Here is a 23,533-nt window from a genome sequence, read left to right as displayed (position 1 = left end):
ATCATGACCTGAGCTGAAGGCAGATGCTTAACCAACTGAGCCACCCAGGCGCCCCCGATTGCCCTTTAAAATGTTCAGACTCACTAACCTCTCACATTTACTGCAGCTGTTTTTCATGAAAGTCTCTTCTACTTTGATTCTCAGGATACACCAGCATTCTAGTTCTTCTCCTCTTTCTCTATCTCCTTTTCTTCCTCTCATCTAATACAGATGTTTTCCATGTTTTAGTTAGTAGCTACCCTTTTTCTCTGTATCTCTTCAGGTACTTGCATATATTCCTGTAGTTTCAGCTCTGTAGTCATAGTTTGACTTCACTTCCTAACATGAATTTCACTTCCCAGCTACCTCCTAACATCTTCTCTTGGATGTCCAGCCAGCCTCTCAGACCCAATCTGTCTTACTCCCAACTTCCTCTCCCTCCTCTTAGTTTATCTTTATTTTTAGTGCCATAGTTTTACTAGTTGCCCAACTAGTAAATTGGTATATTGTACCAATTGGTATAGGTACCAGTTCTACCTCTAATATATTCTTACACTGTCTCTTTCATTCCAGTTGCCACCATCCTACTTCTGGATCTCATTACAGCTTCCTTGGACTATTATGAGAGCCTCCTACCTAGTCTCTTTCCAGTTTCTCTATGCCATCCTATCTTATACACTGTTGTCATACTCATCTTTCTCAAATAACACCTTTGGTTGGTCATTCTCCTAGACACACACACACACACACACACACACAACCAAACCTTTAATTGGCCCTTGCTTTCTTTACAGTCAATCACCCTTTTGGACAGGGCTTCTACAGTCTTATCTGCCCAGCTTTATTTTTCCTGCCTTGTCTTTCTCTTACTATTTTTGCCTTATGCTCAGGAAAACTAGACTACTTTTTCTCCATTGTACTCTCTTGCCTCTGTGTCTGTGTATTGTTCCCACCTTGTAGTTTCTCTTAGAGTGACCCACCTAACTCCTGACTACCATCTCTATGCATTCTGAATCCTGCTCATTCTGCAGCCTCAGCTCAAAAACCATGATGCCATGATACCTTCTGCTTGTTCCTCAGACAGAAATGTTCTTTTTTTTTTTTTTTTAAGATTTTATTTATTTATTTGACAGAGAGCACAAGAGGGGGGAGTGGGGAGTGGCAGGCAGAGGGAGAGGGAGAAGCAGGCTCCCCGCTGACAAGGGAGACTGATGTGGGGCTCAATCCCAGACCCTGGGATCATGACCTGAGCCAAAGGCAGACGCTTAACTGACTGAGCCACCCACGCGTCCCAGAAATGTTCTTTCTTCTGAACTCTTGGTCGAGTTTGATCAGACTTCCTTATTGTGGCCATTTTATCTTTCCTCTGTATTATAAACATTTGAGAGTATAAGTTACAAGTTTTCATGCTTGAAATTTCTATCGCAAGTACCAAGTACAAGGTATACCTTAAGGACCAGAGATACAAAGCTAAATTAGATGTAGCTCCTTCCTTCAAGTAGCTTAGTTCTGTTGATAAGGAGGCATTTGTACAGAGTATAAGGTAATTTGACAAGTATTATTTTTAAAAGTAATAACACACACACACTACTCTAGTAACACAGATGAAGAACTTTATTCCACCAGTGGGGAAGAGGGAAGAATAGTCAGGGGAAATTTAGTGGATTTAAATTGAATCTTGAAGAATGAGTTAGAAGTTAAATAAAATGAGAGAACATTCCAAGAAAAGAAAATGACATATTCAAATCTCTGGGCATGAAACTATACTATAAAAGCAATTCTGAATAAAATAGATGTGAGCTTTTATGGAGGTTGGGAGAGGTTAAGGGAGGATAACACTGCAAAGGTATCTTGGGGCCACATTATTTCAAGTTTTGTTTTGCTATAATGATGCCTTATTTTATGTATTTTCCAGTTTACAAAGCACTTTCACATTGATTATTACAATTCATTCTAATCCTTTTTTAGTAAGCAGAAATTTTAGTTATGTAGTTCTCTGTAGTTTTTAGTTATTTTAAATTTAAAAAACCACGTTAGATTTTATTTCTTCTTTTTTTTAAGATTTTATTTATTTATTTGAGAGAGTGCACACATGAGTGGGGGGAGGGGCAGAGGGAGAGGGAGAAGGAGACTCCCTGCTGAGCAGGGAATCCAATGTGGGGCTTGATCCCAGGACCCTGAGATCATGACCTGAGCCAAAGGCAGATGCTTAACCTACTGAGCCACCCAGGCACCCCTTGTTTTTTCTTAATGTGCATTCAAGGAGAGAGGGAGTAGGAATGGGGATAGTATATCAGTTACCCAATTCTGATTTTTTAAAAACTACCAACAACTATAACTTGTATAACATACTATCTCCATTCCACTCCAACCCCCTCAAAATACTGTTTCTTATATATAATCAATATGATGTAGCAGCATTTAATGCTATCAAAGATGTCTGTTAGCCAGTAACTATACCTTTATTAGAAAATAGCAAGTTAAATTCTATTTAAAAAAAATAAGGTATTAATTGAAATTGTTTTTTAGTATTATGACTTTTTTCTGTAAGCCTGATTATTTTATTAATAATAGTCCCTGCTATTTTCTCAGAATATATATTGCCAAGCATTCTTTAAAGGCTAGTTTGAAATTTTAGCAGACATTTTAATACAATAATTTGTAAATATTTTTTAAAAATCTGATTCTAGGATGTCTTTTAAAAATGGTGTGACATCCAACTGATATAGAGCATCTTATTTATAATGTGGGCCAAGCACCATGCTGTAAACCAGTTACTATCATGATGATCAGATTGAAAATGAAATTGCATTTCTGTCAATTACTGAGTTGGCAACTGTTCAATATATCTTAGCAGCAAGATGAAGAGCGACGTCGGCAGCTGAGAGAGAGAGCTCGTCAGCTAATAGCAGAAGCTCGATCTGGAGTGAAGATGTCAGAACTTCCCAGCTATGGTGAAATGGCTGCAGAAAAGTTGAAAGAAAGGTCAAAGGCATCTGGAGGTGAGTTAAAGAATCTTGTATCATATTCTACAGACAACCCAGAAATCTGCAGTGGACCTTTGGGACATTTTATTCTTACTTCAAAATGTTGCATCAAATACATAGTTTCTAACCTATTGATATGTTGCAAAAATCCTATAGGAAGCTTGGTAAATCAGAAGATAACTCTTGATGTTTTCCAAATCAACTTTTTGGCTTAATTTTTACTTTCTTAGAAGTACTTTCTTAGAATATGATTTAGGAAAAAACTCATACAGACTTTGGTTTATGATTCCCCATGATGCCTCATTAATTATAGTAGGAGTGAGTAAAATGTAATCAGGTCCTCATCATTTAGGTCACAAGACTTGTTAGTGGTGAGCTTTGGCGTGAAAGATTTTTGCTTGGAACTGGATCTTTAGAAAGTAGCTTTAACAGTGTTCTGGCCTCATAGCCTGATGTGTAAGGATTTGGGGTAAGCCCCATATCCGTTTCTTCTTAGTCTCCTTATTCTAAGGTCTTCTTCAGTATCTGCAGAAATTATTCTCAGCTTGATGTTAGGACAGGACTATAGATACAATTAAGGAGAATTTTGATTTTGCCTCTTAATGCTCAATTTGGGCATCTTTAACTTGGAACTTTTTACATTTTTGTTTAAGAGGAGTATACTCAAGAGTCCTGTGGGTTATTTTGTTTTGTTTTGTTTTTTGGTTTTTTTAATTTCAAAGGTGTATAACCTATTTATCTACCAAAACATGCCAGGTACTTGTCCTGAGTTAATCTTAGAATGCTAAGATCACTCTGAAGAGTAGGCAAGTGTGGACTCGAATTAAGACCTTAGAGAACTGAAACAGAGGTAAGCTATTTCTAGGTCGATGATAAGTTTCTTCAAAGGAAACTGAAACTGACTGCTGTTATTTCTAATTGATTCCTTATATTAAAAATTTACTGTTGTAGAGAATTCCAGTTAATGCCTATAGCATATACGTTTCCATCCCATAAATTTGAAAGCTGCTTTCCTAAACAGCTGTGTATCTGTCCCTCTGGTCTTCTCAGAATGTCTATCTTCTTAATCCTTCATCTTACTTTTCAACTCTTATCATTCAGAATTTTTATTGCAATTTCTACACTCTCTACTAGTTTTATAGTAACATCAGTAACTATTCATAGCTACATTTATATAATGCTATGATAATTTGCTTTCATTTACTATTAATAACAAGATGTTTCTTTGGCATCATAAAAATTCCAGGTATTCTAAGTAAGTCATAAAAATCTTTGCCTCCTTATATCTCAGAATATAGAAAAAAACTCATATTCTTGACCCTCCATATAAAGGTTCTAAAGCTACTAATGCTCCCTTCCTGTGGCATCATAAACTCATAGGAGAAACTCATAAACTCATGGTAATAATAGGATAGAGAGGCATCCAGTGTCTCTTTTATTATTTTTTTCAGTGGTGAGCAGATAATAATGCTATTTTAAATAAGCTGTAAACTCCGGGAAGGCTAAAAATGAAAAGTTTTAATTAATTATTATTTAGTATTGCTGTTTTTAGATAGTTTGGTTAATGTTAAAATGAAGTCTCAGAGTTCAGGTAGATGTCACTGGATGACAACAAAGGCTTTATCACAGACCATGAGTGGAGCGCACTCTTAAGGCTTCTCCAGCCCTGGTGCTGACTGGTCTTTCACTGCTAACTCTCTGGTCCATGTGCTCCCTCCTGATCTGTTCTTCTTTTCATGAGCTCTTCCAACTGCCTCCTGCTTTATACCTTCTCATTTTTTTCTTTCTCCTCCTAGTCTAAGGTGGCACTTGACCTACTCTTTGAAAGACTCAAGCACACTGATCTTCATCTTTTCTTTCTTATATCTATTTTTATATATTTTTTATCTACTTTATTTTTATGGATAAACCTTGTACCTCCATCAATCAGATATTTGCTTTCCAGTAATCAAAGCCAAGCTTTTCTTCATCTATGAAGAGTCATAGGTAGGAAGGGTCATCTGTATAATTGGTCTTACCACTATAGTCCAACCCCAGTTGAGACTAAGCCAGGACTAGACTAGGTAAAGGGACTTCATCAGTGTGACAACCCAAAGAATGGATAGCTTCCCTACTTGGTAACTAGGGAATGTGAAGACCTGATTTTGGCATCATTCAGTAGTCAACAAAGTAAATAAAAACAAATGAGGATTGGATTTGCAAGCTGGCAAAGAAGTATAGACTAGAACAGGGAAAGCCAGGTGAAATGAAGATGGGATGGGGTTCAGTAAATAACCTATGAAAACCTGAAGAGTCTAGACTCTGTTCCCTAAGAAGATCAAGGTGACCAGGGTCCATTTCATCAATGGGACACACTATATTTTCGATATTGAAAGCAGCCACATATCAGATGGTAGGCTCTTAATCAGAGCTAAGGTTGACCTACAACAAATGGAGGAACCCTTTTCCCTGACCTCAGTAAAGATATATGGATCAGACTAGGTCTTCTCTGGCCTCAAGGTCTAAGCTGAAGCTGTTGAGGTTGGGAGTAGGGGAAGAGACCTTTAGGACAAGTGAGAGGGTAAAATTCTTGCCTGACATTCAACCACTCTACGTATGCATTTATCTAATGAGCTGTGATAGTCACTGTGCTAGTCCAGGATTTAGCAAACTTCCTGAAAAGGGCTGAAGTAGATATTTTAGGCTTTGAAGGCCTATGGTCTCTGTTTAAACTACTCACTACTGACCTTGTAGCCTGAAAGTAGTCTTGAACATGATGAATGGGCCTGCTAGTTATTTACCCCAAAACTGTGGCAGGCTAGATTCTCCCCCATGCTAGTTTGTTGATCCTTGCATAGCAAATTAGAAATTCACTTGGGTTCACAAGAGTCTAATTCCTAAGGGAAAATGACCTTATGAGGTTGATAAGTCAGGGGGAAAAATTAACAAATTAGTATCTACTCTTCTCTTGTCTAGTGGGAATCATCTGGTCTGAATAAGGAATAATGTAAAAGGAGGAGAGAGAAATAAATAGAGACCAGCCAAATGGAGGATGAGGTTAGGAAGATTTTGGAAGCAGTGTTCCAGAGGGACAAAGGAGGGGGTATCAAAAGCTGAAATAATAACAAGGAAGCCACAGCCTGGGGAATGTGTTGAACATGATCATTACTCAGACTCATTGCCTGAACCTACTTGAAAAGCTTGCTTTTTTCTGTTCTCAAGCAGCAACCTGTCTCAGTGAGGAAAGGAAACTTAGTAAATTTGAGGTGAGGTGTGTTCAGCTTCATGGTGTCCATAGAAAATATACACAAGGAATTTTAGGTCCTGTGTATAGCCATGGTCAAGCAACCCACTTGCATTCTATTGCAACCAGAAATTGCCTAATTCTTGTGAAATAACCAGAATCATATCTGTCCAAGGAGCTATAGGCTAGCTTTTACTTGTCCTCCTTTTGACATAATTTTAGGACTTACGAGATTATCAGGTGATATTGTAGTGTATATCACGTTTTTCAATTTCTGTATCATTCGGTAGTTATAGACCTATAATAACTTCATTTTAAAATCCTGGTTCTATGTTGGGGCCCCTGGGTGGCTCAGTTGGTTAAGCTTCTGACTTTGCTCGGGTCATGATCTTGGGGTCCTGGAATCAAGCCCCACATCGGGCTCCTGGCTTAATGGGGAGCCTGCTTCTCCTCTCCCTCTGCCTCTCCCCCTGCTCATGCTCTCTGTCTTTCAAATAAATAAATAAAATCTTAAAAGAAAAGAAAATCCTGGTTCTGTGTAGCAGACTAGTGGGTTCATTTTATTGTATTGATCTTTACTGGTCAAGGTACAAGTGTTTGGGGACAAGGTTTAGTATTTTCATTGTTAGTTATATGATGTTGTGGTCTGAGAATATGGCCTGAATTTCTGCTTTGGGAATTAATAAGCTTTTATTTTGACCAAATAAATGGTAAACTTTTGTTAATGGTCCATGGTACTTGGAAAGAGGTATCTATCCTGTTTTAACATTATATCATATATTTACTATATATTATATGGTCTATTAAATATGATATGTATGTTTTGTATTATATATATTTATTCTGTAGCTTATCACTTTGGTTTGAGTTAGGTTAGGGTTGTTTAACATTCCACTGGACATTGTTGCCACTCTTTGACTTAGATAAAGTAGTAGTGTTCTTTGTTTTTACATTTCAAGTGTATAAAGGAAATGTTTTTTTAATTTCATCCATGAGAATGTTTGTGTTCCTGTGTTGTCTTTATTTCAGTTATGGCAAATAGACTTATCTAAATTTGTTAAACCAAAATGAGATCTTACAGGCCTTCAGTAATTTTTATTTTCAGCTTCTGTTAATAATTATATTTTTATTGTGTTTTCTGTCTTATGTTTGATTTCTATAGTATAACTTTAAAAGTCATTAATTTTATAGGGACCTTCAATGAGAATTAAAAAATCATAATACAAGTGAGAAAATTTTTTCTGAATATATTTTCTGAATTTTTTTCTGAATATATTTTCATGATCACTTCAGTTTCTTTTTGTAAAAGTGCTTTTTTTACTGTCACCAGATACCCTTTTTTTTCATTCAACTTATTTATAAATGGTAAGTGTTGTAAGACTCACCTTATTGCTATGCTATTAATCATACCACTGGGATTCCCATTTTGCTTATAGTGCTGCTCAGTGTCAGCTGGAATGCGCTGTCTCATTCCAATGCATATCCAATCTCCTTTTACCTTTTCTTGCATACATTATATGTGCCATATTTGTAAACCAACTTCTGTTGGGTCTCTAGTTTCTGCCATGCTCACCTACTGAGTTTTCAGTTGTTAGCCATAAAGATAGATTAGATAAAGAGATAGATGTCATAAACATAATATGTGATATCTCACACAGACACACATGCACTTTAGTTCTGCTAGGATGCATTTAGACCATTTCCACAGGTGTTAAGAAATGTGTAACATTAATGTTGAAAAGAATTCGAGAGTTTTTCCTAAAAACTGAAGTCACTGAATGGAAAGAAAGTAGAAGTCCATTCTTAAGAAGACTTGAGCTGTGTAGGAGGTCAATTTTTACTCTTGCCCTCCCCAATAGTAATCCTTTTATCTAGAGTTAGCAATACATATATAAACACTGGATTAACCCACTCAGCATTGCTGGTAAGTGGTAAACAGAGTTCATTTCACTGGAAATAAAATGAATGGCACCCATTTAACATCACACAGAAACCCAGCACTGTATATGTGAATAATGAAAGGAAGTACAAATTTCTACATATCCCCAGAACCTGAAAGTACCCATATCTGACCACATTTCCAGACTTAGCTGTTTCTTTTCATAGCCATGCCATCCTTCTAGTCACTCAGACAGGAGGGTCAATTTTGACGTCTGCTTCACACTTCTCCTCCTCACTATCCCTCCCCAACCACCCACTGTCTACCCAATAGGTTTTCAAATTACATCATACCCACTCCCAATTCTTATATACTAGGTTAGGCTCTCTGTACTGCTTGCCTGGAGGTTATCACAGTCTCCAGCCTTGATCTCCTGCCTCCAACCTTTCAGTTCTCCAGTCTGACATCTAGGTCAGCAGTCTCACTCACATGAAGGATGATGTCACATGCATAGTACACTCCTGTGGGCAACCCCTAGACCACTTTTTCTTTCACATAAGAAGGCATATCAGAGTGTAAGCAAGAGTGATATTTTAGGGATAATATTGAAGCCACTGTAATTTATAAAAGTCATAAACTTCAGTGCATATATTACTACTAATTATTTTATACATATTTCACAACTCATTACAATAAGACACTTAGATAGAAAGTTGCTTATATAGACTACTCTTAAAGAACACAGTGCTGATCATGTTAGAGCACCAGTATCTCTCCATTCCTATTAAGTAGAATTTAAACTTCCCATTCTGCCCTTCAGGGCTCTCTGCAGTTTTGCCTTTCAAGACTTACCTCCCATTATTTCCCTTTAAGTATGTTTTGAAGGTTAATGCTTCCAAAGAACAATTCCTGGTACTGTTGGCAAAGAGTAATCTTTTCCTCTTTTGCATCAGCTCTGTTAACTCCCTTTTACCCCCAAACACTTACTTGTCCTACCTGGTTTTGTAGTCACTTGAATATATATTTTTAAGGTGGAATAAGTGTCTTACACGATTTGGTATCTCAACATCTAGCAATGTTTTGTAAATTGTAGATACAGTGTGCAGAATGAATGTTGAATTTTATGCTTTCACTGTATGTTAATTATGGTCAGTCATAATCAATAGAGGCTGGTTGACAGCAACAAAGTACTGCACTCTAAAAACTGATAGTAAACTATCTCTGTCAGAGTAATACAACGAAGTGTTCTAAACACTTATTTAGCACTCAGGAAATCCTTATTCATTCATTTATGTTTACTGTAAAATTATTTAGAGAATTTTTGAGGATAATGAAGATGCTAACATTTATGAAATTAGTTGTGCTAAACACAGCTGATTAGAAAATATCTCTCAGGGGTGCCTGGGTGACTCAGTTAAGTGTCTGCTTTTGGCTCAGGTCACGGGTCCCCAGGGTCCTGGGATCAAGCCCCATGTCTGGCTCCTTGCTTAGCAGGGAGTCTGCTTCTCCCTCTCCCTCCGCCTGCCGCTGTCCCTGCTTGTGCTCTCCCTCTCTCTCAAATAAATACATGAAATCTTTAAAAAAAAAGAAAAAGAAAAAATATCTCTCAACTGATTGTACTTAAATAATGTAGCCAAGTATAACGCCTTAGCATTTTGAAGGCATTTAGATATGTTTTTTCCCAGGGTCATTTCTCAATGTTTTTTTTTTCTTTGTGGTGTTCTTCTAAATGGCTTACATAGTACATGGAACATCTTCAATAAATGTGAACTTTTATTATTAATATTAATGATCACAGTAAGTATTTACTTGGGGAGGCCCCAAATCAAATACAGAGGTATGCAGGGAAAAGGACAGATACTGAAGGATTAAGCCAAAACTATGGAATTTTAGAATTTTTCTATTGTAATAATGTTAGAATACCTCATTATTAATAAAAGTTGTCCAATAAAATATTAGTTGTAGAATAGTAAGGGTATTCTTTGACTTTCAGGGCTAGACAGGTATTTCTCTAAAAGGTACACTGCCTGTCAATAATAGAATTTAAAGCTAATCCTCTAACATGCAAATCCAATTATTGGTATGCTTTTTCAAACACATAAAATTCAAAACTACTTAACCAGTTTTATCATTTGGATTTAGAAAGGAAAAAAGTATAAAATAGAAAACTTTAATGTAAAAAAACTCCATTAATTAATTGTGACCTAAAACATTTTACTAAGTGTATAAAAAATAATGTAAGACTTCCTCATTTCCATGTATTTAGTTTTGAATAGTAACAGTTTTTCCCAGGTTTCAGTCTCCCAAGATGTACTGTTCTAATTGTTTCTGAACTTTCTTTTGCATAAAGTACTGTCTATTCCAGTCTCAATCTTGTCTCTTAATTTATCCATAATGCTTTTATGGTAATAGTCATTAATAGTAGAAAAGCATTCAAGTCTTCATGCAAATGATTTAAATATAGCTACACGTTTATGAAGAATGATTTGTTTCTTTATACATTTATATCTAATAAATGCTAAAAATGAAATTTAGAAGTATTATTTAATGACTTTATTACCAAATCAACTTTATTTTTGTATGCTGTTATTGGAGATTACTTACACATTACAACTTGAGATATAGGGACTTGATGAGCTCAGTGACTCAGAGACCACGTGTGGCAAATTGTCAAAACCTTTGTATCTGCTTTGATGTGACAATTCATCTTTGACATGTGAATGTAAAATATAAATGTTAATCCAGTAGTGAAAAGTGACCTAAAACTGATTTCTTGCTGATCTGCGTCAGACCATATTTGAACAGCTGTCATTAGAGTACTGGGTTTTCTACTTTAGTGTTTTGGATAAATGATATAAAACAGAAATAATATACTAACATTATTGCTACATGTTCCTACAGATGAAAATGATAATATTGAGATAGATACTAACGAGGAGATTCCTGAAGGCTTTGTTGTAGGAGGTGGAGATGAACTTACTAACTTAGAAAGTGACCTTGATACTCCCGGTAATTTCAAATTATATTTTACATCCTGCTGCATGGCAATCTTTATCATTTATATTTTTATTATTATCTCATCAATAATGATAATAAATTCTTTTTGTAGTTTTATTATAGCTTATGACATCACAAATCATTTAGCTAAATCCACTTTCCATCAGTTTTATGTTATTGTTTTAGATTTAATGTCAAAATTAGCAATAAAATTGGAATACATTATACTTTGTATACTAAAGTTTATTTTTATATTTTATATGAGACAATTTATAAGCATTCAAAAATTGGTTTCGCATCTCAGCCTAAATATTTTGATGTGTTGTTGTAAGGTATAGATGTAGTACCTATGGAATACTTTAAATGTAAACATCACCATAGATCAAATTTTCTGACTTGGTTTAGAATTGATAGTCTTAGTTGTAATATTATTTTGCAAATTTTGTGCTTACTTTAAATATTTAAATAATACTAATAAATTAGTTTACACTACTCAATAACTAATTACAATAAGACACTTTGAAAATTGCTTATATAGACTGCTATTAAATTAATCTCATATCTTATGTCAGTAAATATTATACCAATAATCACTAAGCTATTGTTTAAAATATAAAGATACTCATAGTTTAATAGATGAGTGTTCTAGATGCATTGCCTTTAGAAGTCAGCATCAGATAGCAATCCAAAGCTTTGTATACCTAAGAGGTTCCATAAATGCTTTTTGAATTAAATTCTTATAGCAATAAAAAGTGTTTGGTGATCTCTCTAGACTTAAAGGTGAGGACATGAAGTCCCTAATATTTATCTTTTCCCGTAAAAAGCTAAAGGGAGTGAGAACAGGTATTCTTCCCAACCCTGGCATGCCCCTTCATTGCTAACCTGCTTTGTTTCTTCTTCCTCTGTTTGAAATCATGCTGTTATTTCTCCAAGAAACAATCAGCCGGTGTCTTCCTGACTATAAAGAGCACCCAAGAAAACCCATGCCCTTTCTCAGTAGCTCCTTCATGGTCTAGTATTAAACTATACTTTTACTAAATAGAAGTCAGCATATTTATAATTGTGCGAATCCAGGAGAATACTGATATTTGAGGAAAATTTTTAAATGTTTTACCCAAAATCGGGACTACCTTTTGCTTCTTTCTATTTAAAATATAGCAGAACTTGGTAAGTTTGATTTTTTTCTTTTTGAATAAGTTTTTTATTGTTGCTTATCCACCCCCTCACCACAACCACCACTAAAGGTTTTATCAGAAACCAGTAACACCCCTTTCCTGCTGAGAGCATCCATAGGTACAGAATTAAGGCCTTAAGATTTAATTTATGGAAGTATAAAATCATTGTCAGTAAGTGATACATATTTTCTGATTTTGCAGAAAAAATTAGCACTTCTTAGATAAGGTGAGGGGAGTTTTCTGGTTTTAGTTGTAGCAACTTAGTGGAATACTTTAAAGGTTGGTTAATAATAGGGCTAGGGGCATCTGGCTGGCTCAGTTGGTAAAGCATGGGACTCTTAATCTCTGGGTCATGAGTTTGAGCCCCACGTTGGTTGTAAAGATGACTTAACAATAAATAAATAAAACAAACTTTTTAAAAAATGGAAGAGACACTCCCAATACTTCCATTCACATTAAAAAAAAAAATATGTTAGGGCTAACAGGCTTGACCCTTGTCCTTTTTAAAAACTCTCCTACTTCATGTATGCCAAACAAGAAAACACATCTCAGTCTTCCTATTTTTGGAGTTAACTAATATATTGTTTACAACTCTCAAGCATGCCAATAAGTCTCAGCATATGCATAGGACAGACTTTGCAATCCAGACTATAGTTTATTTCATGGCAATAAGAAATAGGAATACAAACTGGAATCTGGAAGCACGTAGCATGTATTATGATTTTTAGCCTTTCTTTATTTTCCCCCAAATTCTTTTTTTAATATGTATAAAAAAGTCATAATGTTTTAATAATAAATTGTTTAATCTTTATCTTGGTTTGACCATAGTTCATCAGATATTGTTTAAAAGAGAAGCCTGACAATATAAACTGACCAATTTGCATGAAAGTAATGATAATAGCATTTATTAAGAGTCTTATAATTAGAAAACTTATTAATCTTTATGAAAAATATCATTCACCAAATGGTTGGCATGTCCTTTGCAACCATTTTATTAAAGAGTTGCTTTGAGTGAATTTGTTTAAATGGAATTGTTTTCTGAATTATTTTAGTATTAAAGATGAATGTACCTGCTAAAAATAATTTAAAATTATTTAATTTAAAAATTATAGCTATATTTTATTTATTTTTAATGTCTGTCCATATTTAATACATTCCAAAATGTGATTACTGTATTTCTGCCTTCTAATTCTAAGGTATTTTTTAAACTTATGCACTGTTTCAGTGCTGGGCATATATGTACATGCTTAAACATGGGATTCTAACAATGTATACATGACTGAGATCATGTTAAGGACTTGTTTTATTTAATATGGTATTATGTGTATAAATTTAATATACTAGAAGAATTGAAACAAATAATATAACTTAAGAGTAAAATGTATTGCCTCTTTTAAATATCTACTTTGTAGATAGCTTGTTTTATTATGTATAACCTATGCAGTTACTTATATAAATGTGTACATCTAATACAGGCTTAGGTTTTCAGGTAAGCATAGCCACTACTAACTATATAGTGTAACTGAATGGACTTAAGTTATATTCACTATATTCTTTAAGGGGACTGATTTGGGGGAAAATATACATATATATGTGTATGTGTGTATATATATATATATATATATATACACACATACACACAAAGGATATGCTAAGAGACTAGATCTTAATTGTTCCCACCACAGAAAAAGAAATGATAATTATATGATGTGATAGAGATGATAACTAATGCTATGGTGGTAATTATATTGCATTATATAAATGTATCAAGTCATCACATTGTTCACATTAAACTTACACAATGTTATCTATAACAACTGTATCTCAATTAAAAAATATATAGGGGCGCCTGGGTGGCTCAGTCGGTTAAGCGTCTGACTCTTGATTTCAGCTCAGGTCATGATCTCAAGGTTGTGAGATGGAGCCCCTCATCAGGCTCTGTGCTCAGCAGGGAGTCTGCTTGAGATTCTGTCCCTCTCTCTCTCTGCCCCTCCCTCCCAGCATGTGCGCACGTGTGCTTGTTCTCTCTTTCTCTCTAAAAAATAAAAAATAAATAAAATTTTTTTAAAGTGTTCTTTAAAAAAAAAGGGGAATATAGTTAACATACCTAAAGACTACTCAGTTATAATATAGTTATATAGTATGTATTACAGTTTGTATATATTTGAAGAGTTCTGCATTTGTCAGGTCTGATATGTTATTTCACAAGCCTAATGTCTTTCTTTAAAATAATAGTAATATTTTTATGATGTCCCCTAAATTGATAGCCTGCACATCTTAATGCATCTCAGTCATTCATAGTGTTTGTGTGTTTAACAGAACAAAACACTAAGTTGGTGGACTTGAAGCTAAAGAAGCTCCTAGAAGCTCAGCCACAGGTGGCAAATTCACTCTCCAGTGCCGCACAGAAAGCTATAACTGAGAGCTCAGAGCAAGACATTAAGGTAAACCTTACTTGTTTAAAATATTTGACTCCGTATCTGTGTATTCTAGCTTCCACTGGCACTTTATAATCCTAAAATCAATTTTACAGATTCTTCACATTAAGATTAAGCTATAAAATTTTTTATTGAATAGCTAATCAATTAAGTAGCAATATGGTAATCAGTATTCATACACTATTTTCCAGAGAAACTACTACTTTAAATTGATGTGTTAGTGAAAGTAGAAACTATTCTTGACTTCTATATGTATTCATATTTTACTAGGAAGAATATTGTTAAGAGAATTCCAGCATTTTTTCCTATCATCCTCAACCTTTGACCTGTTTAGGTGAACTAGAAGTAATGTTAATACCCGAAGATGGTATGTGATTGTATATAGAGCTCCTTGCGTGTTTTGTGCCAGTATGAATCTCAACTTGGGTAAGATTTTAGCCAAAATGCCACATGAGATTATTTTGATTTACACTATTTATATTATCCCCATGAAGCCATCCATCCCCCTTTTCTCACATGGCATCATTAATATTTCTGTAGTTTTAGGGCACTGGTAGTCCTGTATAACTTTTCACCCACCTGCGGATGATGGGGACTGCCCTGCTGACTGAAAGGATCTCCTTCTCTGACAACAGAGATGCTTTGAAGTCCCAAAACAATGACTTTCATTGCTTTTCCCTTATACTATTGGTTTCTATAAATTGGTGATGAAAGTGTGTGGCATCACCAGAGGACTTCTGGTCTCTATCTTTGAACAAAAGGAAGCCTGGATCAGGTCTGATTTTTTTGCGTTCAATTTAGCTTTCTGCGGTGGATTTAATGCAGAATGACGCTGGCCTAAGAATAATACAATGGATTGAAAAGGCTAACTGAATTAGTGGGTTTAGAGGAATACATTTGTAAAGTGACAGAAGTCCCTAGTCATAAAAACGTTTCTTAAGATGGGATTTGCCGGCTAATCGCACTGATATTTTAGCATGTTGCCAGGCCTCAAAAAATTTAGCGCTGTTTGTTTATTTTGGTAAAGACTTGAGTTTTAAACTATCGGGCAATCATTATAATGATAACAGTAAGAATACACACTTTTCTTAAACAAACAAGCAAATAAATAAAAGACGAAATTGTTTCTGTCCTAGCTGCGTAGCTAGCATACTATAAGCATGATCCCAATGATAAAAGATATTATATAAGTTCAAAATAAAACAGAGGTATTTTTATTCTTAAGGTTTAATTGTCTAAATAGATGAAATTGGTTTTGCTTTCTAAGAAAAGTTCTTATGTTGTGATTTTTAAAGTTATTTCATCAAAAGGTGTGCTTTAAACAGCTTGTCCTTGTGTGAATCTTTTTGGTTAAGATTTTTTAAATGGTGCTTATAAAGAACATATAGAGTCCATCTGTTCTCTTGAAGCTTTCAGCATTGATTTGGGGTTTTATTTTTTTTTTCAATAAAATGCAGTTTACACGTTTATAAATGAGGCATTCTGTGTTTGTGGAAAAGGATAAACTGTTACCTTCCCTTGAGGATTCTGTATCCCGGGCCTCCTTGAGGCTAGAGAATAGGCCATTGGAGGACTCCCTCATTACTGATTGTCTCAATGCAGAGGAAGGGCAAAGTCTTGGTAGCTTTTGATAACCAGTTTCAGCATTCAGCAGGCTTAGCTATTAGTCATGCATCTTAGCCTTTCCCTATTTACTTTCAAAACACTTAATAAAAATAATAAAAGATTAGGTATAAAATGAAATATTTGTTTGGTACACAGCACCTCGGTATCTGCAGCTTCCACACACCACAGTAGTTCAGTCTTCTGGGATATTTCTTGTTGATAGAACCATTTGAATTTGTTACCAGTATTAACATAGGAAGCTCTGGAAAAGATAATTGTAGTTTCCTTAGCTGTAAAGGGCTTACTTACAAATCTGGCTTTGGAAAGTTATAGCTGATGAAATGCAGTTCAGTGGGGTAGTATTATAATCCTACCTTTTAGCCTTCATCCGGCATTAGTGGTTTATCTCAATGGGCATAAAATTAGAAACTAGTTCTTCTTGTCATACAAGTCTGTGGGACTGTACAAACTGAGGGGGCAGAATAGTGGGGGAATAGAAAGAAACAACATGGCTTTTAAATGATAGATATCATTGGGAGAAGACACGGGTTTGCAGTGTCTAATGAATCAAAGTTATCAAGAGTGATCCTCCATCTAAACCATGTCTCCCGAAGTTTTGGTTACAGGAAACAGAACTTGTAGTTGAACTATTTAGAGCTCTTTAAAATCCTTTTTCTTTCAAAAAGTTTCTGACTTGGCATTATCTTAAATCAGCAGAAGTTGTTTTACTTATATGTAATTTCATGTTTATACAATCAAGACTGTCTTACTATGTTTTACTTTTAGAATGGCACAGAAGATCTCCGGACTGAGCGATTACAAAAAGCAGCAGAACGATTTAGAAATCCTGTTGTGTTCAGCAAGGATTCTACAGTCAGAAAAACTCAACTTCAGTCTTTCAGTCAATATGTTGAGAATAGACCAGGTAGGAACACTTTTAGAAATGTTTTCCCATCTTATGATTTAATAGTATTTAGCTTTATATATAAATATATATATTTATATATATAAAAGCTGATAATGTAAGTCCACATTTCAATACACAAATATCAAGCTTTATAATAATTTTACATGTCTCCCCCCCCCTTTTTTTTAAGAGATGAAAAGGCAGAGATCAATACAGGAAGATACAAAGAAAGGAAATGAGGAGAAGGCAGCGATAACTGAAACTCAGAGGAAGCCATCAGAAGATGAAGTGCTTAATGTATATTAATTTTTTGTGTGGTTTCATGATTGCTGATAATTCCAAACTGTATGTGGAAATAGTGCCTTTATTTGTTAAAATGAGATGTTAGGTTTTTTAAGATGTCAATCTCCAGTGCATTCAAAGCAGAGTGAGAGGGGTGCACTGTTGAATTAGTCTGCAGTGTGGTGATAATTGTCAGATAAAAAAAATGAATTTTTCAGAGTTCCACAGCCCCAGCTTCCTTGAGACATTTCCATCAGGGCACTTCCCATAAAGAGATTCCAGTATTGATCTACCGGGAGGATTTTAATTATTACAATAGCAGATACCGCAGAGCTGCAGTTAGAGGGAAAAGTCACATGAGACCTGCTAGAATTTCTCAGCCAACCCATTTTGTTGGCTTGGGTTAATGGGTGTTCAACCTTTCCATTATCCAGATCAGCCGTGAATTACTAGCTGAATGATGTTTGCATTAATATAATATATATGGTAATTTCTTCACTTAATTAACGGGGAGGTTCAGCTCAGTAGGGGTATGGGCTGATCATGTGTAAAATTGATTTGTGAGGGAAATATTTGATAGACCGCAGGGAGAAAGCTGCTTTTGATGGACAGCTGTGGGACAGAAGCAGGAAGAGCAAGTTTTAACTTGAATTTTTGTCTGGAAGCATAGCTCTCTGTAGTGGTGCTACTTTTTTATTATCTATAGTTTGTGTAAAATATTTTCTTTGTTTTGACAGTTAAAATAGTCTTTGTTGGGTTTTTAAATCCTTGTAAGTGCACTCAGAATTACAAATAACAAATGAGGGTCCTAAAAACTTCTCACTTTTAAGTTGTACTAAGACAGATTTTAGTATATAGAACAGCTCACTGACCTATCATGATGGAACGTTTGGTATAATTTGTAAGTTGCAGAATACTTGAGTATACTGTATACTCACACTAAAGAAATCTGCTGATAAACTTTTTTACTATTTTTAATTGAGCCAGTCAGTAGAAACAATGAACTTTATGTGTTGCTTATCATTTTTGCTTTCTTAGATCTTTCTTACTCATGTTGTCTTTGCAGACTACTATGTTTTGTCCCTTTGGATGGGAATGAAAAAGGTCCTTTTTGAAAATGCTCTGCTGTATGGCAGATAGATACAAAAAGCATTCACCAGGTTATTCCAGATTTTAAAATTACCATTGGCATATATTGTTATAATTTTTTTGTTATTTTTCATATTGAGATGGGAGAATATCCATTTTTATGAATCTTTAAAAAATACAGTAACTTATTTGATATGCTATCCTGAGCAACTCTCAGTTTTATGATTTTGTAAAATATATTTCACCTTTAAGTTTGTCAACTACCATAATCAATTTAACAGTAAGCTGGTATAAATTGAGTTCACGTGTGAATTTACTAGTTCCAAAGATATATAAATTACACATATGGTTAGATATATTTATTGATCATGAGAATTCCAAAATATGCTCATAATTCTTAATTTTGTTTCTTGTTTAAGGAGACATAATTCCTAATGGCTTCTTAGAGATTAATATGCTTCTAGGTAGGGAAGGGATTTGATAGAAGAGATTGTTCACGTTTGTTTCTCTGAATACATAATATTATAAGTGCTGATGTTAGTAGTGGTGGTGGTGAAAGTAATCACTCAAGCATTTCTTCGGTATTCCTCAGCTACTTAGGAAACTTAGTTCTAGAAATGTCACAAGGTAAACTGGTATTCCAAAGGGAGCTATAATTAATCCATTTGTTACTATTCCATAAATAATAACCCTACCCCCTAATGATTTAAATGTGTAATATGAAAGTAAAAATTAAGACTATATTGGTACATTATAAGAGAACTGCTACCTTCAAATAAAACTTTTAAGGATAATTTTTTAAACACGGATGACTGTAAAAGTAAAATTTCAAATTGAAATCCAAATTTGGTTAGATGGAAGAATTACCAAATCAGTCTACTAGTTGCATTAGAGCTTATGTAGCAAGGTTTGAAACCACCTGTCAAGTTAGAATTCGCAGCTACAATAATTAGTGATACATCAACAGAATGACATGTTCAAGTACAGGAGCCAGCTGGAGGGAAAACGAGATATTCGAAACTTCTCTTTTATCGTTTTTAAAAAAGTATTTTAAATAGTATATTTACTATAAAATCAAGAAATGTGTCTCTTTTATTTTGTATTTTTGTAGGAACAAATCTGGGTGGTTTTTTTTTTTCAGAATAGATACTTTAAGAATCATTTCCTTAGTAAAGCTCCATTTTTTTTTATATTGCACATTTGAATGAAAGGTGTCATTGGTATTTGTTTTGACAGTCACCAAGGGGAAAATTATCTTCCCTCCTTGTCCATGCTTAAATAACTCTGACTTTACTCTAGGGGGAATTTTTTTTCTCAGTGCTAACTTTTTAAATATGGCAAATCTGGTTGTTGAATTATAGTATGAAACAGCTGAGATTTTCTCTATTTATAAAAGTTTTGTTATACATAACATATAAGAAAATTTTTTGAATCACGGGGAGTTGCTTTTTCATACTAAGGGTGATACTAACAGTGTATTTGGTTCTCTAGGTAAGTGCTTTACTAAGTGTTTGTAGAAAGGAAAAATGCAACTTACAAGTGATTTTTTTTTTCCTTCCTGTTTGTTCTCGTTAACAGAAAGGGTTCAAAGACACCAGTCAGTATGTTGTAGGAGAATTGGCAGCACTAGAGAATGAGCAAAAGCAAATTGACACCCGTGCCGCGCTGGTGGAGAAGCGCCTTCGCTATCTCATGGACACAGGTACGGTGCCCAATTACACTGTAAACAGTTTTGGCAAATTGAGCGTTCACAAACTCTTATAGAGTTTTGGAAGTGTGAATCTTTGAAGCCTGAATGTTCAGCAGAACTGCCTTGAAAATAAAAAGGCTGCGATTTGCAGCCACCTCTCTGGGCCCTGGTGATAAGAGTGCCTTCATGGGAAGTGATAACTCGCCCTGATACCGTGTGAGCCAGCACTATTGAACAGTGTGCTCATCCATGCAGAGTTGGAATACACATCTGTGCCTCATTGATATGCCACTGCTTAAAAAAAAAGTAAGATCTTCACTGTTCTACTGATTCATTGGGAAAAAAAAAAGATTTGGCCAGCTAAAGCCATGTACTGCATGAAACAGAGCACTATGCATAGGGGACGGCTCCATGGACTAGATCACTGAAATTTGAGAATACTATCTGGTTACTGATGCTCCACAGTTGTTTTTTTTTTTTTCCCCAAGAGAACAGGTTTTTAAAAGTCTGTAATAGTTTGTGTCACAGTTGCATTTGAAAGGATTAAGGTATATAGGAAGGTTTATAAAAATGAGTTAGAACAGCAAGTTAGCTCCTAACCAGAGGGTAGATTGACATTTAATGCTGATTGCCAATAGTGATTGTATAGATCTAAGTGCACAGTGAGCTACTGGAAGAAAAAAAACAGTGTATTTAAGGAAAAACAGTATACTTTAAGGGAATATATGTATTTGTTTAAAATGCTGCTCCTACAAAAGGGGTAAAAATGAGAAATATATACAAATTATTCATACCAAATTAAAAGTAAATTATATTAAGAAAAAATATCAAAATGTAGGAGTGGAAAATTCATTCCTTTAATTAACTGCTTTAATTGTATTGGCTGTGTGAAAGTTAGATTAGTAAAATAGTAAAGTAGGTTAGTAAATTAGTAATAGTAGATTAGAATTCTTTCCTGAACTTCTTCTTCTGTATTTGCCGAAAATTTATTTACAATTAACTCCTCCAAAAATAAGCATTTATATGGGACGTTTGAAAATGCCTATATTAGTGAAATCAGAACATACTAGAACAGGAAGAGACCTTCGGCTTTATCTGGCCCAGTGGGTTTCAAACTGTGTTCTGTGGAGCCCTAAAGCTTCTTCAGAGGCACCTTGGGGCTGCCAGGACAATAAGAGAGCAGAAAGCAGACAGGCGTCTGGATTTCCTACCTTACTTCAAACAGAGCAGCTCCCAGTTTATTTGAAATAGCAGTCTCTTGGAAGAGTTCATTTAAAGAAAAGATTCTGCTTAAAATTAAAAACAAAAAACAAAAAACCCAACTTATTTTTTGAGAACTATTGCCTTCTTATTGTAGAGAGGAGACAGTTATAGGAAAAGCTCAAGGTCACACAGATCATTAAGTGGCCGACCTTGGACTAGAATTCAAGTCACCAGAACCCTCTCATACAGCATCCTTCCCACTATACTAGATTACCTAAAACATATTTATCGTTGCGCTAACAACTTATATGTACGCTCAGTCTTATACATTTGTGTAGATTCAACAAGTATCCTGTAAACCAGTATATTGTTTCATATTTGTATTTTCCCTTTGTTTTCTAAGGGATTTTGAAAATTTTAGTTATGTTAGCTGTATAAAAAAATGTAAATACCCGGTAGTATAACTTCTATACACATTTTTAAATTATTACCTTTAAATATTTTGAGGAGGCTAATTTATTTTCTTTTTTTTATTTAATTTTATTATGTTATGTTAATCACTATACATTACATCATTAGTTTTTGATGTAGTGTGAGGCTAATTTCTTTTAAACACATTCTTTCAATACTCTTTCCTCATTGTGTTGGATAAATTAGATGTTACTATAGAAGGAACCTTGTGCCACTAGGAAAAAAGCTGGAAATTTGGTTTCCTTCCCTTTTTTCATACTTGGAGCCTGATTTATTGAAGATTCTAACCAAAACAGACTCAAGTTCTCCTTCCCATCCCACATATTACTGGTGAAGCTTTGAAGTGGCCCCATTCCACCTACAGATCATTTATATTCTGAAAGACGGTCATGGACTACAGATTGATTCTAGAACGTCCTTGGGGCTTGATTTTCCTTATTGCATAAGACAGAATATGTTTTACACTGGGTCGGCTGCTGCAGATTCAGACTAAATTTGACTTGGTTCCTCAACTTGGTAAGGTCCAGCAATTAACCTGGACTGTATTGAACCTCCTCCTCCAGACCAAATAATTGTTTCTCAAGATTTGCCTAAAGCCTCGTTAGCATCTGAAGTAATAGATAAGGTGTTAGAAAGAGAAAGCATATATTCATCTTTTTCCTTTTTGGGGTTCCAACACTTCCAAGTTTCCATTTGTTATAGTAGTTAGTACTTTTTTTCCTGATACATTAGAGTTTTCTATGCAGTTTCTGAATCTCAGGCTCAGAATTATGCAGAGCAGATAGCATCCATATTCCTTCTATGGTGAAACTGAGGCTCGGATAGGGAAGTGACTCATTTAAGAAGGCCTAAATAGTAATGGCTGAGTTAGGGCTTGAACTCAAGTTTTTGGATTTTCTAGCTCTTGAGTCAGTCCCCTTTTCCCACCACCATATGTTCTTTACCGAACAAAACATACTTTATCTGCTATTTCAATTTTTATATACTTCTAGATACTGACTATATACAAATTTCCTTATTGATTTGAAACTCACATATCACAAAATTAACCATTTTAAAGTATACAGTTCATTAGCATTTAGTACATTCACAGTGTTACACAATCACCACCATTTCCAGAGGTTTTTCTCACCCTAAACAGGAAGTCTATACTTATTAAGCAATAATTTCCTATTTTCTCCTCTTATAATCCCCTGGAAATCTCTAATCTCCTTTCTGTCTCTAGGAATTTGCTTTATTCTAGATATTTCATGTACGTGAAATCAAACAGTAGTTGTCCTTTTGTGTCTAGCTTCTTTCACTTTACGTAATGTTTTCAAGGCTCATCCATATTGTAGCATGTGCCACTACTTCATTTCTTTTTAGGGTTGAATAATATTCCATTGTATGTATATAACCACATTTTGTTTATCCATTCATCTAGTGGTGGACATTTGGGTTATTTCCACTTTCTGCCTACTATGAACATTGTATACAAGCATTTCTTTGAATCCTTATTTTCAGTTCTTTGGGGTATATACCTAGGATTGGAATTGCTGGGTTATATGTTAACTCTCTAACTTTTTGAGGAAATATATTCAATTTTAAATGGGTTGCAAAGTTTATTTA

At 34.7% G+C, this 23,533-nt stretch overlaps 1 protein-coding gene across 10 annotated transcripts in view; it reads left to right on the top strand.

The window, feature by feature from the left end:
* EHBP1 (EH domain binding protein 1) overlaps positions 1-23,533 on the top strand; it is a 715,801-nt gene that overhangs the window by 652,997 nt on the left and 39,271 nt on the right. For 6 of the 10 annotated variants that reach the window (XM_073897641.1, XM_073897642.1, XM_073897643.1 and 3 more), the window contains 6 exons: positions 2,834-2,981; positions 10,970-11,077; positions 14,560-14,684; positions 17,070-17,208; positions 17,381-17,487; positions 20,140-20,263. In XM_073897641.1, coding sequence (XP_073753742.1) covers positions 2,834-2,981; positions 10,970-11,077; positions 14,560-14,684; positions 17,070-17,208; positions 17,381-17,487; positions 20,140-20,263 — 751 coding nt within the window. The remainder of the gene's footprint in view (positions 1-2,833; positions 2,982-10,969; positions 11,078-14,559; positions 14,685-17,069; positions 17,209-17,380; positions 17,488-20,139; positions 20,264-23,533) is intronic. The other 4 variants (XM_025868605.2, XM_073897645.1, XM_073897644.1 and 1 more) reach the window with 3 other exon arrangements.

Source organism: Callorhinus ursinus, unplaced genomic scaffold, assembly GCF_003265705.2.
Source record: "Callorhinus ursinus isolate GAN/ISIS: 27379988/994484 unplaced genomic scaffold, GSC_fseal_2.0 scaffold10, whole genome shotgun sequence".
Classification (NCBI taxonomy): Eukaryota; Metazoa; Chordata; class Mammalia; order Carnivora; family Otariidae; genus Callorhinus; species Callorhinus ursinus.
This window is presented reverse-complemented; position numbering and strand designations above follow the sequence as displayed.